The sequence below is a fragment of the Macaca fascicularis genome, chromosome 2 (genome assembly GCF_037993035.2).
Source record: "Macaca fascicularis isolate 582-1 chromosome 2, T2T-MFA8v1.1".
Taxonomy (NCBI): Eukaryota; Metazoa; Chordata; class Mammalia; order Primates; family Cercopithecidae; genus Macaca; species Macaca fascicularis.
Window position 1 is genome coordinate 147,609,260 of NC_088376.1, and position 15,220 is coordinate 147,624,479.

A 15,220-nucleotide genomic window follows, 5' to 3' on the forward strand; every position below is an offset into this window, starting at 1 on the left:
TTAATCATTTTGTTCATTAAACATGCTATGATGTTGCCACTTTGGGTTGTTATTTTGTTCCTCTTTCATTTTTTATTTCACCAAATTATTCCCCCACCAGAAGTGAATTTCGGGTAGGTATATCTTGGGGGTCTTTTGACCCAATTAAATGAGCATGTTCAAGAACTGATGGTCTAGATGCCTCCAAATCTCCCCACCCCAAGCCTAGGTTTGCTTCCTAGATTTCCTACATTGGCTAACTCATAAGGAGAGCTGGTAAGTTACTGACTATAAGATGATCAGATGCTTGAAGGGAGGAATAAGAATAGAGCAACTAAAAGCAATTTTTTTCTTTTTTTCTTTTTTTTTTTGAGACGAAGTCTCGCTCTTCTACCCTAGGCTGGAGTGTAGTGGCGCAATCTCAGTTTACTGCAACCTCCGCCTCCTGGGTTCAAGCGATTCTCCTGCCTCAGCCTCCCAAGTAGCTGGGATTACAGGCGCCTGCCACCACACCCGGCTAATTTTTGTATTTTTAGTAGAAGCAGGGTTTCACCATGTCGGCCAGGCTAGTCTCGAACTCCTTACCTCAGGTGATCTGCCTGCCTTGGCCTCCCAAAGTGCTGGGATTATAGGCATGAGCCACTGTGCCCAGCCAACTAAAAGCATTTTGAGGAAAGATGACAGGGAGGCTCAAAGACTCACTCTCCTCCCAACTCTGTTGCTTTTCTTGTTTCTTTGTTTTTGAGACAGGGTATTGCTCTGCTGCCCAGGCAGGAGTGCAGTGGCATGATCACGGCTCACTGCAGCCTCAATTTTTCAGATTTAGCCTCCAAAGTTGCTGGGACCACAGGCATGCACCACCATGCCTGGCTGGTGAGCAGGCATACATCTATGTATAATTTTTTAAGTAATAATTTTTTTAATTTGTAGAGACAGGGCCAACTCTCAGTTTTTGAAACATTAGTCTTACATTACAGAAGAATATATGCAGGACTCTGCTAAATATCAGCAGGACTAAGAGGTCTGAGCTACCAATGAGCCTAATCTAAGCATAAACAAGGCTGGTGAGAACTACAAAAACACTATTCTGTGCTCAGCCCAAGCTACTCAGCCACTGACCTGCAGATTCATACTCTTGATTAGAACATGAAAGACTAGCAGAAAAGAGGAGACAGATCTTCCTATGAGAGTTACTATCCAAGGAAATGAAGACATCTGTACAATTGATTCTGGTGATAGGTTCAAAGCTTCTTATTTTCCCATCCAGCCCTAGGAAGTCACGCTTTTAAAATGTATGGGATTTACCTTGACAAACAAAGCTTATAAAAGGATGTGGAAATCTGATTTCCACCAGCCCAGCTTGCATTTCAGCAGGGATTCTGTAATGTTACCAGCCTGAGAAAGAACTGATCTACTGAGTAGTACATTTCCATTCCCTTATGGAGGAAGAGAAGAGAAAATTGGCTAAATCAGTACTACTTGATTTTGCTCACATTTCTACTGCCAAGAGTAGCATGGTTACTCACCAACAGGCACTAGAAACACCCACACACTCACACACATGTACCACCAGGCATTTGTTAGGCTACAACCTAATGAGCTTGCCATTTTCAATCATCTAAGCTCCTCATTATTCGGTAGCACCAAAATTGGGTTCACCGCAACAGTAGAATTTTATGTGCAGTACTAAGTCAGCTATGAATCACAAATGGTTACATTTCATCCAAGACAAAGCTCCAAAACCTTTTCTCTGTACATTCTCTGGTAGGTGAAATGACATCTATGAGGGTCCCTTGCACACCACAGTAAGGGTAGCAGAGAATATGCAATGACTAAGGAAGAGATAAAAGAAGAAAGGGACAAAGAGTGAAAAGAAGAGTGGAAAGAAAAGGGAGAAAGACTAAAAGTAATCAAACATTTAAAAAGACAAATGTGCCTCCAGAATCCGCAAACCCCCATCAGTGTCGCATCCCCAGCCTGCTGCCAAGGCTGCCTACAAATTGGTGCTGATCCAGCACACGAGAGTGTATGGAATCTGGAAAACCACTTCAGCGGCTGGTACAACACCGACCTGAGCCCAGCGGGCCATGAGGAGGTGAAGTGCAACAGGCAGGCGCTGTGAGAAGCCGGCTGAGTTTGACATCTGCTTCACCTCAGTGCAGAAGAGAGTGATCCAGACCCTCTGGACAGTGCTAGATGTCATTGATCAGACGTGGCTGCCAGTAGTGAGAATTGGTGCCTCAATGAGCGGCACTATGGGTGTCTGACCGATCTCAATAAAGCAGGAACTGCTGCAAAGTATGGTGAGGCCCAGATGAAGATCTGGAGGCACTCCTATGATGTCCCACCACCTCTGATGGAGCCCAACCATCCTTTCTACAACATCAGTAAGAATCACAGGTTTGCAGACCTCACTGAAGATCAGCTACCCTCCTGTGAAAGTCTGAAGGACACTATTGCCAGGGCTCTGCGCTTTTGGAATGAAGAAATAGTTCCCCAAATCAAGGAGGGGAAACAGGTACCAATTGCAGCCCATGCCAACAGCCTCCAGGGCATTGTCAAGCATCTGGAGGGCCTCTCTGAAGAGGCTATCATGGAGCTGAACCTGCCCACTGGTATTTCCATTGTCTATGAATTGGACAAGAACTTGAAGCCCATCAAGCGCCTGCAGTTCCTGGGTAATGAAGAGACCATGCGTAAAGCCATGGAAGCTGTGGCTGACCAGGGCAAGGCCGAGAAGTAAAGGCCAGCAGGCAGGCTACTGTCCCCAGGGGCACCCTCCCTGCCCATCGCATCGCTCTGCCCCTCCCTCCTGCACATGTCACACTGACCACATCTGTAGGCATCTTGAGCTGTAATTGCAGATGGGGACCAGTGGCTCCCATTTTCATTTTAGCCATTTTGTCTCCTGCACCCACTCCCTTCATACAATCTAGTCAGAACAGCACTTTTAGGGCACGGGTTCTCAGCCCAAGCTGTGGAAAAAGCTCCTCTGTTCCAAGAGAGTCTAAAGGTAGTGACCTGGGTTTTTACAAGTGCTTTGTTTACTAAGGACTTGTGGGGAGGAACCATGCTAAGCCATGACCAATGAAGCAAGACAGCCTGTCTGCCCCCAGGAGCTAGTCCTGTGCTCTTAGGTAGTTAAGCCACTGCCTGGGGGCTCCAGTCATTCCAGTGGAAGATGAATGTAACCTGCATGGTGATGTGACAACTGTTTCTTCCCTGACCCCAGAGAAGCTGGCTCTAGAAGGTTGGGATCAATCCTGAATTTAGTTTATGTGTTACATTTACTTTTATTTTTTTAAAAAGGTATAGTATATATAAATAATACAAAACAATAACCCTTCTGGGATTTCTCGTGGCAGCTGAAATAGTCCTATATGTGGTCATCAGAAAATAAGCCATTTCTCACACCAATATGGGATACGCTCCTTGACCTCTGAGGGTTAGAAGTGCTTCCTACTGTGTGTATTGGAATCCCTCCCCAGCCGTGTTTCGTGACAGTGAAATGCCTCTTGGTCCTGTCCAAGTGTATCTTTCTCTGACTGATTTCTGAATCATGTTCTAGTTGCTTGGCCCTGACACATGGGTCCAGTGTTCATTTGAGCATAACAGTACTAAATCCTTTTTCCTGATCTGTATAATAAAGGAGTGATGTGCAAAAGAAAAAATGAAAGAAAGAAAGATAAATGTGAATAATTTCATTTATTACAGCACTCAGTTGCCATAGGTTATATTTATTGAGTGCCATCTACTCTATGTCAGACACTGTCCTAAGAGCTTTATGTGCATAATTAAATTCAGTCAACACATATTCATTGCACATCCTGTGTGTGCCAGGCACTTTTCTAAGCAAAGAATATTTTGTAGAGAACAAAACAGATGAAAATCTCCTTCTTGGAGCTTACATTTCAGTAGGGAAGGTCTTATTTAATCATCACAACAAGGAAAAGAGATAGGAAAGGCAAGGAGAGAGGGAAAGGATATGTATGGACAGAAAAAGAGAATTTAGGGAGGGGAATGCAAAGGAGAAGAAGGTTAAAGTATCATCTTCAGGGCTTTGAGATGCTAGATGAAATGGATAAGTCCCTGTCCATGCCTCAAACTCTTCAACATAATGGCTAGGAAGGTCCCAGTACAATGGATTTAGTGAAAAGTCTGAGTTGTAAATACCTTTGAAGAAATAGGCTTCCACATTATTTCAAATGTAGATGGTAATTTGAGGTGCTAACAAAGTCTTTCTGAATAGACTTTCTGAATAGTCTTTCTGTTTTAATAAAGAGATCGGACACATTTGTAATAAGCAGTATTCATTTGCACATGTAACTCTTGTTTCTTCCAGCTATTCTGGTAAAAGGGAAAAAAAAATCTGTGGTCTAAGAAATTATGAGCCAGCTAGCTGGCAGAATTTCTCACCAGCACCAACTGTAATATTAATAGATACCATTAACTGAGAACTTACTATTTGCTACATAACAAACTATCCCAAAACTTAGTAGTTTACCACAATGATTTATTATTTCTTGTCATCCTGGGGGTTGGCAGGTGAGTTCTGGGCTCACCCAGGCTTGCTCATGTGACTGTAGTCAGATGGTGGGCTCTGCTGGGATGCTAGCTCCCTCATGCCTCTTTTTCCATGCGGTCTTTCAACATGCAAGAGTCTAGGCTGGGCTTCTTTACATAGAGGCAAGAGCAGTCCAAGAGAGGAAAAAAGAAAGCTCTTGCAACCTAGACTTGGAATTAGCCAATGACACATCTGCCACATTCTAGGAGGTCAAAGCAAATCATAAACCCCGCCTAGATTCCACCTCTTGTAGAAAGCAATAATGGTACTTGCAACCATGAGAAGAATTGTTGAAAAACCTCTGTAGGCAATCTACTTCATTTGCCATGTGCCAGAAACTTTACCTTATCTCAGTGAAACTTCCGAGCAATTTATGGGATAGTTACCATTTTATCCCTATTTTCCAGTCAAGGAAAATGTTCCTGAAAGGCTAAATATCCTTTTGCAAGTTGGTGGAAGATCTAGGATCAAGCTTAATCACCTTAGAGTTCCAATTCACAAGCATCCCTCAACATGAAGGTCAGTAGAGCTAAAAAGGGATTGAACTCCACATTCCCTCCTCCCTGAGGGAAGAAGAAGAGCCTAGTACAGTCACATGCTGCGTAACAAAGTTTTAGTGAATGCATGGACCGCATATACAAAAGTGGTCCCATAGGATTATAATACTCTATTTTTCCTGTACCTTTTCTATGTTTAGATACACATATACTTACCATTGTGTTACAATTGCCTACAGTATCCACTACAGTAACATACTGTCAGGTTTGTAGCCTAGGAGCAATAGGCTATATCAAACAGCCTACGTGTTGTCAAATTATACCCCAGTTAACAGACAGAATGGACTCCCTGTGGCTCAAAAATAAAAACAGACCCAAGGGGCCATGGAAGGGTGAGGGAGTAGTCAAGCTCTTCATGTCCTTAGAGAATGTTGCAAAACCTGTTTTTCTGCAACCAAGTCAAAGAAGAGTTCCTGGAAACAACGGCAGCTGGGAATTTCCCAGTTGACCACCAAAAGACCACCTCCTGCCAACTGACATTTGGGACTTTAAGGCCATCTAATTGAGACTCTGTTCCTGACTCCCCTGATTATCCTCCCCTGCCTTGCAGTTTTTGCCTTGATAATCTCTAACTTTCCGCCCTGCTTGGAGTCCACTGTTTTACACCTGGGGCTGCATTTCCCCAATCTGCAGATTGTTTTTTACAGAAAATAAAACCCTCCCTTTTTTCTCCACAGTTGTCATGGCCTTTTTTATTTATTTATTTATTTTGAGATAGAGTCTCACTCTGTTGCCCAGGCTGAAGTGCGGTGGCACAATCTCAGCTCACTGCTGCCTCCACCTCCCAGCTTCAAGTGATTCTCCTGCCTCAGCCTCCTGAGTTGCTGGGATTACAGGCGTGCACCACTACACCTGGCTAATTTGTGTACTTTTAGTAGAGATGGGGTTTCACCATGTTGACCAGGCTGGTCTCAAACTTCTGACCTCAGGTGACCCACCCACCTCAGCCTCCCAAACTGCTGGGATTACAGGCATAAGCCACCATACCCGGCCTCATGGTCTTTTGTTAACAGTGTGTAGTTGGCTATACAGTCTAGGTTTGTGTTAAGTACACCCTATGATGTTCACACAATGACAAAATCACCTAATAGCACATTTCTCAGAACATATCCCCTTCTTTGAGCAATGCATGTCTGTAGTTAAGAGCTCTGCAGCTGGTGTCAGGCCACCTTGGTGTGCATTTGAATCTTGGCCCTAAGTCTCATCAACTCTGTGACTTTAGTCCAGTTAGTTAGCCTCAATTTTATCACCTGTATAACACAGCTAATAAAAATATCTAGCCCCATAGACTATTATGTGACATACACGTAAAACTCTGCCTCAACTGAGTACGTGCTCTGGAAATGTTGATTTCTGTTGTTCCCTGAGTGTCCTGATTGGTTTACCCTAAATCAAGCAGTACTACAGTCCCAAGGCCACAGTCTCTAGGGCTGTTGCTGATGCTGAGACTATGTGGCTTTATCATCATTATCCCTGGTGATCTTGCTGCTGATTCTGCCTCCCAAATTGGCCCTGTGTTGCTGCTGCAGTGGCCACTGCTGAGGGATCCTGTCCCTTTCTTTGCTCATTTGTTGTGCTTTCTGCTTCCTGCAGCTGCCCCTTTGTGCAGGAGACCTGGTGGCTATCCATGTTTACCTACAACATTCTCCCTTGTCAGTGCTCTTCTCTTTCCTCTGATTTCACAAAGGGAGGAGGGAATTAAAGTTTTCCAGATTCAGGATATTCGCTGTATTTGACTCCTATACTAACTTAATTTGTGTTTTCCGTGCTTTGCAAGAGCAGTGTTTCTGCAGGAGTAACCACTAGGTGGCAGGAGTGCCGCATTCCCCAGCTCATGACCTTCTTCCAGTAATCTCAGTTACAAGGATACAGTTCCTTTCCAAACGAATGAGCTGCTTTTAAATCAACTTACTTATCAATATGAAATTCAAGGAGAAGAATAAATTTCATATACATTCTCTTGAAAATTTACTTGATGGCACTAAGTCCTCCAGCAAGTTCTCACAGGGGTTACGTTACTAAAGCGGTTTTATAGCCTTTGGCTTAAAAGGGCACGGGAAAAGTAAATAAGCCTCTGCTTGCTTAGGGCACAGCCAAAGCTGATTGTATTTCCCTTTAGTTGTTAACACCTGACAGGACAAAGGTCCTCCGGGTTAAAGGTTCATGGACTCCTAGGCTATTATTTCATTAAGATTATATTAATAGATACATCTCTTATTTCCCAATGAGGTCCCAAAAGGTTTTCTTGAGGGAGATGGAATTTCAGTAGCGTACTGAATGAAAAGCAGGTGTAGGGGCATCCTTCTTTCAATTACATCCCCACAGGAATCCAACTGGCCAAGTGGGATCTTCTTTTAACAAAATAGATTGGGGAGTACAAGGAAGAGAAGAGAGGTAAAGGCCAGGAGTGCTAATGAAACCCTCGTCTCACAGTGTGGGGGGTCAAGAGATGCTGTATATAGCTGACAGAACAAAAAGATGTTTAATACTAACATATCCCTTACACTTATAAAGGTAAATTCAATGTAGAGGAACAAACTACATTGGGTTGTAGCTATAATGGCAGGAGAAGGAAGGGGAAGACAGGACGGTGGTTATGTTAATAGGCTGAATTTCAAGTACCATAGTAGAGTCCACAGATAATAGCAAAAATTGAAAAAGCAAGAAATGGCACTACAAACATGTCTTTTGGAGCCATGAAGGTAATCACTATAGAAACAAAAAGCAGAAGTGGCTAATGGTCCTTGCCTCTCTCTGCAGGAGAGTGGTTGTACTATCTGACTTTCTACCCAGGACCTTGTTTTACTTTTACCTAAAGAATAGGCAAAGAGGCCGGGAGCGGTGGCTCATGCCTGTAATCCCAGCACTTTGGGAGGCCGAGGTGGGCGGATCACGAAGTCAGAAGATTGAGACCATCCTGGCTAACACAGTGAAACCCCGTCTCTACTAAAAATACAAAAATTAGTCGGGCGTGGTGGCGGGTGCCTATAGTCCCAGCTACTCAGGAGGCTGAGGCAGGAGAATGGAGTGAACCCAGGAGGCAGAGGTTGCAGTGAGCCGAGATTGCGCCACTGCACCCCAACCTGGGTGACAGAGATAGACTCTGTCTCCAAAAAAAAAAAGAATAGGCAAGGATAGGAAGATATTAAGGTAAAACAGATATCTAGGTTCATGGGAACAACCACCTGAGTTCCTTATTTGTGTCACTGTATCTAATATGAATCATCACACTTAATCATTTGCTTGTTTACTCTTTAGTTTAATATAATCACTACTTCCAGTTAGAAAGAAATGAGAGGCTCCGATTTCCACATGTGATGTTACCTGTCTCAAACTGGCATTCTCTAGCAAGATCCACTTTACTCAGTATTTTCCAAGGAAGTCATCCAGTTCTTTCTGATATAAACTAACATACCATTTTTCTTCATAATAAACCAGAACCATAAAGAGCACATGTGTCCACTTGTACTTCCTTTGTGACAGTTTAGCCTTGTTCTTGGCCTGCATCTGTCAGCAGGACATGGTTTTTCTAAATCAGCAAATCTGCTAGGTCTGACCCTCAAACTTCCTCTCCTTTCTTTTCAAACCCAAATCTAATGCATCAGCAATGATGGCACATCCTTCAAAATAACCCCAGAATTTGACAGTTCTCACCACACCCACCCCTAATATCCTAGTTTGAACTACTGTCATCTCTCACTTGGACCAATGAAATCGCCTAGTAACTGCTTCCATTCCTGCTCCCTAACATTGTCCAGGCAGCAGCCAGTGTGATTGTTTGTTTGTTTGTTTGTTTGTTTTGGTAAGGCATGGTGATAATTTGTGAAACACTGACTTGTATGTTGCACTCATCCCATCTCTCTTCTACCTCTATCCTGCTCACTCCTCTGCAGCCTCACTGGCCACCTGGCTATTCCTAGGCCCTGTTGAGTATGCTGCGGCCTTCTGCCTGGAATGCTCCCCTCCTGGCTACCTAAATAGCTTGCTCTGTTGTTTCATTCAGGGTCTACTTTGTCACCTTATCAAACAGGCTTTACCTGACCACCTGACATACAATAGGCATATTCCTTCACCTCTCCAGCACTCTCTACCAACCACCTTGCTTAGTTTTTCTCCATAATGCTTATTACCACAGAAATGTGATGTATATATTTTCTGTATTATCTGTTTCTTCCATTAGAATACAGGTAATTTATAAAGACATTTATTTCTCCCACTTCTGGAGGCTGGAAAGTCCAATGTCAAGGTGCTGGCATCTGGTGACGGCCTTCTTGTTATGTCACCCCATGGCAGAAAGCAGAAGGGAAAGAGAACACACATGAGAGGGAGAAGGGAGCGAAACTCATCCTTTTATCTGGATCCCACTCCTGCAATAATTAACCTACTTCCATGACAACAGCATTAATTCATCCATCTAGGCAGAGCCCTCATGACCTAATCACCACTTAAAGATCCCACTTCTCAACACTGTTCCATTGGGGATTAAGTTTCAAACACATGAACTTTGGTGGGACACATTCAAACCACAGTAACATACTACTGGTGAACAACACGTGCTAGAGCGATTATTTCCTGAACTGTGAGACCTGTTTAAGGGACATAAATTATTTATTTATTTATTTATTTATTTTTATTTTATTTATTTATTTATTTATTTATTTTGAGACAGAATCTCACTGTCACCCAGGCTGGAATACCATGGCACGATCTTGGCTCACTGCAACCTCCACTTCCCAGGCTCAAGCAATCCTCCCACCTCAACCACCCAAGTAGCTGGGACTGCAGATATGCACTACCATGGCCAGTTAATTTTTGTATTTTTTGTAGAGATGATGTCTTGCCATGTTGCCCAGGTTGGTCTCAAACTCCTGAGCTCAAGCAACCCACCTGCCTCGGCCTCCTAAAGTGCTGGGATTACAGGCATGAGCCACTGTGCCCAGGCTGGGACATGATTTTAGATAGTACAAAGATAGGCATTAAATAACACTGAATCAGCTCAAGAGAATATTTTCTTTTTCATGATTTAATCTCTCTCATTATGTCAAGAAAATCTCATTATTGCTAGTTTGTCTCTAACATCTGTAATTTATATTTATTTATATTATTTTATTTTGGGAGGTGGGTGCAGTGGCTCATGCCTGGAATCCCAGTACTTTACAAGGCCAAGGCAGGCAGATCACTTGAGCTCAGGAGTTCAAGACCAGCCTAGGCAACATGGCAAAACCCCATCTGTACTAAAAATACAAAAATTAGCCAAGCATGGTGGTGTGAGCCAGAGGCTGAGGTGGGAGAGTCACTTGAGCCTGGGAGCCAGAGGCTGCAGTGAGCTGAGATCGCACCACTGCACTCCAGCCTGGGCAACAGAGTAAGACTTCATCTCAAAATATACATACATATTTTTTTTATTGATAATGGGATTTCACTATGCTTTCTGTCTCTATATATTTGCCTATTCTGGATATTTCATGTAAATAAAATCATGTAGGTATGTATGTGGTCTTTCGTGTCTGGCGTCTTAGCATAATATTTCAAAAGTCCATCCATATTGTAGCATGTATCTGATGGTCTTAAACTCCTAGGCTCAAGTGATCCTCCCACTTCTGCCTCCCAATTAGTTGGGATTACAGGCACACACCACCATACCTGGCTTGATAATTTATCCTTAAAGAATAGAGAATGTTACTCTTCTGGGGAGTATGTAAAAGAAAAAAAAAAAAGAGTATAAAATGGGCCTTACATTAGAGCCTGTGCAAGGAACAGTGTCTGACCAGAATTTAATAACTTTGTTTTGTTTTCATTGTATTTACTCTTAAGGATACTGCTTATTTTAATTATTTGCCTGGTAATGTGTTAATCTCTTTTAAGTCTCCCAGTAAGTTTAAGAGGGAAATGATGAGTTACCCATAAGACCAAAGTTTCCTTTTCCCTTTGTAAAACTTCACATAACACAAAATTCTCCATTTGAAATTTTTTTTTTTTTTTTTTTTTTTTTTTGAGATGGAGTCTCACTCTGTCTCCCAGACTGGAGTGCAGTGGCACAATACCGGCTCACTGCAACCTCTGCTTCCCAAGTTCAAACGATTCTCCCGCCTCAGGCACTCGAGTAGCTGGGATTAGAGGTGCATGCCACCACACCCAGCTAGTTTTTGTATTTTTAGTAGAGACGGGCTTTCACCACGTTGGCCAGGCTGGTCTCAAACTTTGAAATATTTTAAACTGTAAAATTCAGTGTTTCTTAGTATATTCATAACAATGTGTGACCATCTTTACTACCTAATTCCAGAACATTCTCATGACTTCCATAAGAAACTCTATCCCCTTTAGCTATCACTTGCCAATCCTCATATTTCCCCCAGCCCTAAGCAACCATTAACCTGCTTTCTGTCTCTATATATTACCTATTCTGAATATTTCATATGAATAAAATCACATATGCCTGTGTAACATATGGTCTTTTGTGTCTGGCATATCAGCATAAGGTTTCAAAAGTCCATCCATATTGTAGAATATATCTGTACTTTGGAAAAACTCTCAAACCATGCTTCTCCTCTGCTCTCACACCAACACAAAGTCATCAACACAGAAGACTTCTGGGACCCCAAAATATGCGGGGATTTCTCCTCATCAGCCAGCAGGCAAGCAATCAATTCTGCAGCAGACACCAGCTGTGTGTTCTCCAATTTCAACACTATCTACCTAGACATAATGTCAGATCCCTATAGGTTAACTGCCCCCACCTCAGATACCAGTTGCAAGTTTGGGTCTCCAGAACTTCTGAACAACAGGCTTTAAGTTGGGGTTTCCATGACCCCCTCTTTGGGTTCAATTGATTTGCTGGAGCGGCTCACAGAACCTAGTGTAACACTTACATTTTCTGGTTTATTACAAAGAATATTACTAAGGATACAGATGAAGAGATGCATAGGGTAAGGGAAAGGGGAAAGGACATCCATCAGAGGGCCAAGGTTCACTGAAAAACCTACTCACAATAAGGCAGATTAATAAAAGAAGAGGTATATAAATTTATTAAACCATGTACACAGGGAGAATCACAGAGTGACTGCCCAATATCCCAATGGGGTTCAGAAGCCTACATACCATCTTGAGGTTACAGAAATAACATGGACTTGGATCCTGGCAAAACAGATTATGGTGGGGGATATAAATTCTATTTAGGGGCAATAAATGGTTACTAGGGAGAATGATTGGATGGGGAACAGAAATTAATTCGTTAATAGTTCTCTTTGGAACTTAAATGATCCTCAGGGACAGTCATGATCTTATAAAAGGGTCCATTCAGGTACACTCTCGGTCTTCTTTCCTATAATGGATAATGAGACAAGGAGGGGAGCAACTGTTCTCCTTGCAGGGTCCATCCTATCTTTATGTAGATAGGGAAAAAGTATCTTCCAACTTGATCCCTAAGGGTTTTGAACTCAAAATCCTCATTATACCAGGGAGCCATATTTTGGGATGAAATTCCTCGTGCTCCTTCTGGCCTTTCATGAAGACTTCATTGGTTGCTCATGATTGAAGCATGGACAACCACATCAAAAAATGAGCTAGGAACTGTGGATGAAAACGAATGTATCATAATATCACAGTATTCCATTCCTTTTTATGATCAAATAATATTCTACTGTATAGATACAACACACTTGTTTATCTGCTCACTAGCTGATGAACATTTGGGTTGTTTCCACTTTTTGGCTAAATCAATAAGGCTGCTAGGCACAGTTGTGTACAAGTTGTTGTTTTTGTTGTTTAGAGATGGGAACTCTGTCGCCCAGGTTGGAGTATAGTGGTGCAATCATAGTTCACTGCAGACTCGAACTCCTGGGCCCAAGCAATCCTCCCATGTCAGCCTCTTGAGTACCTGGTACCACAAGTGAGTGCCACCACACCCAGCTACTTTCTAAATTTTTTATAGAGACAGGTCTCCCTATGTTGTCCAGGCTGTTCTCGAACTCTTGGGCTCAAGCAATCTTCCCACCTCTGCCTCCCAAATTGCTGGAATTACAGGCATGAGCCAGCATGACCAGTTTGTGTACAAGTTTTTGTTTGAACACCTGTTTTCAATCTTCTCGGGTATAAAGCTATTACAGATTTTCCTTGACTTACAGTGGGATTATATCCCAATAAACTCACCATACATAGAAAATATTGTAAGTTAAAAATGCATTATAACCCATAAGCCCATTGTAAAGTCAAAAAAGTGTAAGTCAAACCATCCTAAGTTGGAAATTATCTGTAGTGGAATTAGTGAGTAATATGTTCTATGTTTAATTTTTTGAGGAAAGGCTAAATTGTTTTCCAATGGATGTGTATTAGTCCATTTTCACACTGCTGATAGAGACATACCCAAGACTGGGCAATCTGCAAAACAAAAGAGGTTTAATGGACTTACAGTTCCATGTGGCTAGGAAGGCCTCACAATCATGGTGGAAGGTGAAAGGCACTTCTTATATGGCAACGGCAAGAGAGAGAATGAGAGAAGCAAAAGTGGAAACCCCTTATCAAACCATCAGATCTTGTGAGACTTATTCACTACCACAAGAACAGTATGCGGGGAACCACCCCTGTGATTCAATTATCTCCCACTGGGTCCCTCCCACAACACGTGGGAATTATGGGAGTATAATTCAAGATGAAATTTGGGTGGGGACACAGAGCTAAACCATACCAGGGGATATATCATTTTGCATTTTCATCAGCAATGTATAAGTGTTTCATTGCCCCACATACTCATTTGAACTTGGAACTGTTGATTTTTTGGTTTTCACTTTTAGGCATTTTGATGAGTATCCCATTGTGATTAATTTGCAATTCCCTAGTGACTACTGATGTTCAGCATCTTTTCATGTGCTTATTGGCCATTTGTCTACCTTTGGAGAAATATCTATTCAAGCCCTTTACATATTTTTTATTTTATTTTTGAGACAAGGTCTCATTCTGTCACCTGGGCTGGAGTGCAGTGGTGTGACCATAACTCATTACAGCCTCAACCTCACCAGCTCAAGCTATTCTCCTGTCTCAGCCTCCCGAGTAGCTGGGATTACAGGTGAGTGCCACCATGCCCAGCTAATTTTTGCTATTTTTTTGTAGCGACAGAGTTTTGCCATGTTGCCAGGGCTAGTCTCAAACTCCTGAGCTCAAGTGATCCACTAACCTCAGTCTCCCAAAGTGCTGGGACTACAGGCATGAGCCACCACTCCCAGCCCCTTTGCACATTTATAAATTGTGTTCTCTTTGGTTTTATTTTGTTTTTAAATTCGGTTTACTTTTTGTTGTTGGGTTGTTAAGTTTCTTTTTACAGTAAGTTAACTTTTATCAACTGAGAAAAATAAAATTCTATGCCCCCTAACTGACTGAACAGGCCCTCTCTTGGCCAAGAAGACCCTAGAAAAAACTTGGAAGCTGAGTTACTACTCATGACAGGATGGGAAGTTGGACACACCTCTTTATAACCCCTCCCTCTATAATCGCCATTAGATTTTCTTTCCTAAAGGTTAAACAGAAAGCAGCCCTTTTGAAAGACTCACTCCACCAGCTTGATGCTGACCCTCCCATTTGCAGTTTCAACAGAACAACCGACCAGCATTCCTTCCTGGTAAGAGACCACCGACTATCCAGGGAGTGGTTCTGGCCAGTCTACACGGGACGTGCAGTGAGGGTTTTCATGTCCCTGCTTCACCTTTTGAAGTCAAGGGGTAGAAAACGCCACCCTTGGATAATGCTAAGGCCACCATTTTTTAAACATGGGATCCATAGAGAGTCATGAAGTTCAACTGCACATCCCCAAGTTGCTCCTTTCATAAATATTCATGACCCCTCCTACAGTATATTTAACATGTATATTTGGCCACTGTAATTAGCATAAATCCCTGTCTTATTCTTCCAACCCTGGAAGTGTCTGTTTTTCTATTTTTGGCTTCTGGCTGGAAGCTAGGCTTCCCAGTCTGTCAAAATGGCTACCATGCAGGTTCAACCCTTTTTTTTTTTTTTTTTTTTTTTTTTGAGATGATGTCTTGCTCCCAGACTGGAGTGCAGTGGCAGAATCTTGGCTCCCTGCAACCTCCGCCTCCCGGGTTCAAGCAATTCTGCTTCATCTTCCCAAGTA

The 15,220-nt window shown here is 42.5% G+C and overlaps 1 protein-coding gene across 1 annotated transcript; it reads left to right on the plus strand.

Annotated features, from left to right (window-relative positions):
- Positions 1-883: 883 nt before the first annotated feature.
- Positions 884-3,255, plus strand: LOC141409705 (phosphoglycerate mutase 1-like). The gene has a single exon (XM_074032811.1). The coding sequence runs from the start codon at positions 2,294-2,296 to the stop codon at positions 2,720-2,722; it is 429 nt and encodes a 142-aa protein (XP_073888912.1). The 5' UTR covers positions 884-2,293; the 3' UTR covers positions 2,723-3,255.
- The last annotated feature ends 11,965 nt before the right edge of the window (positions 3,256-15,220 follow it).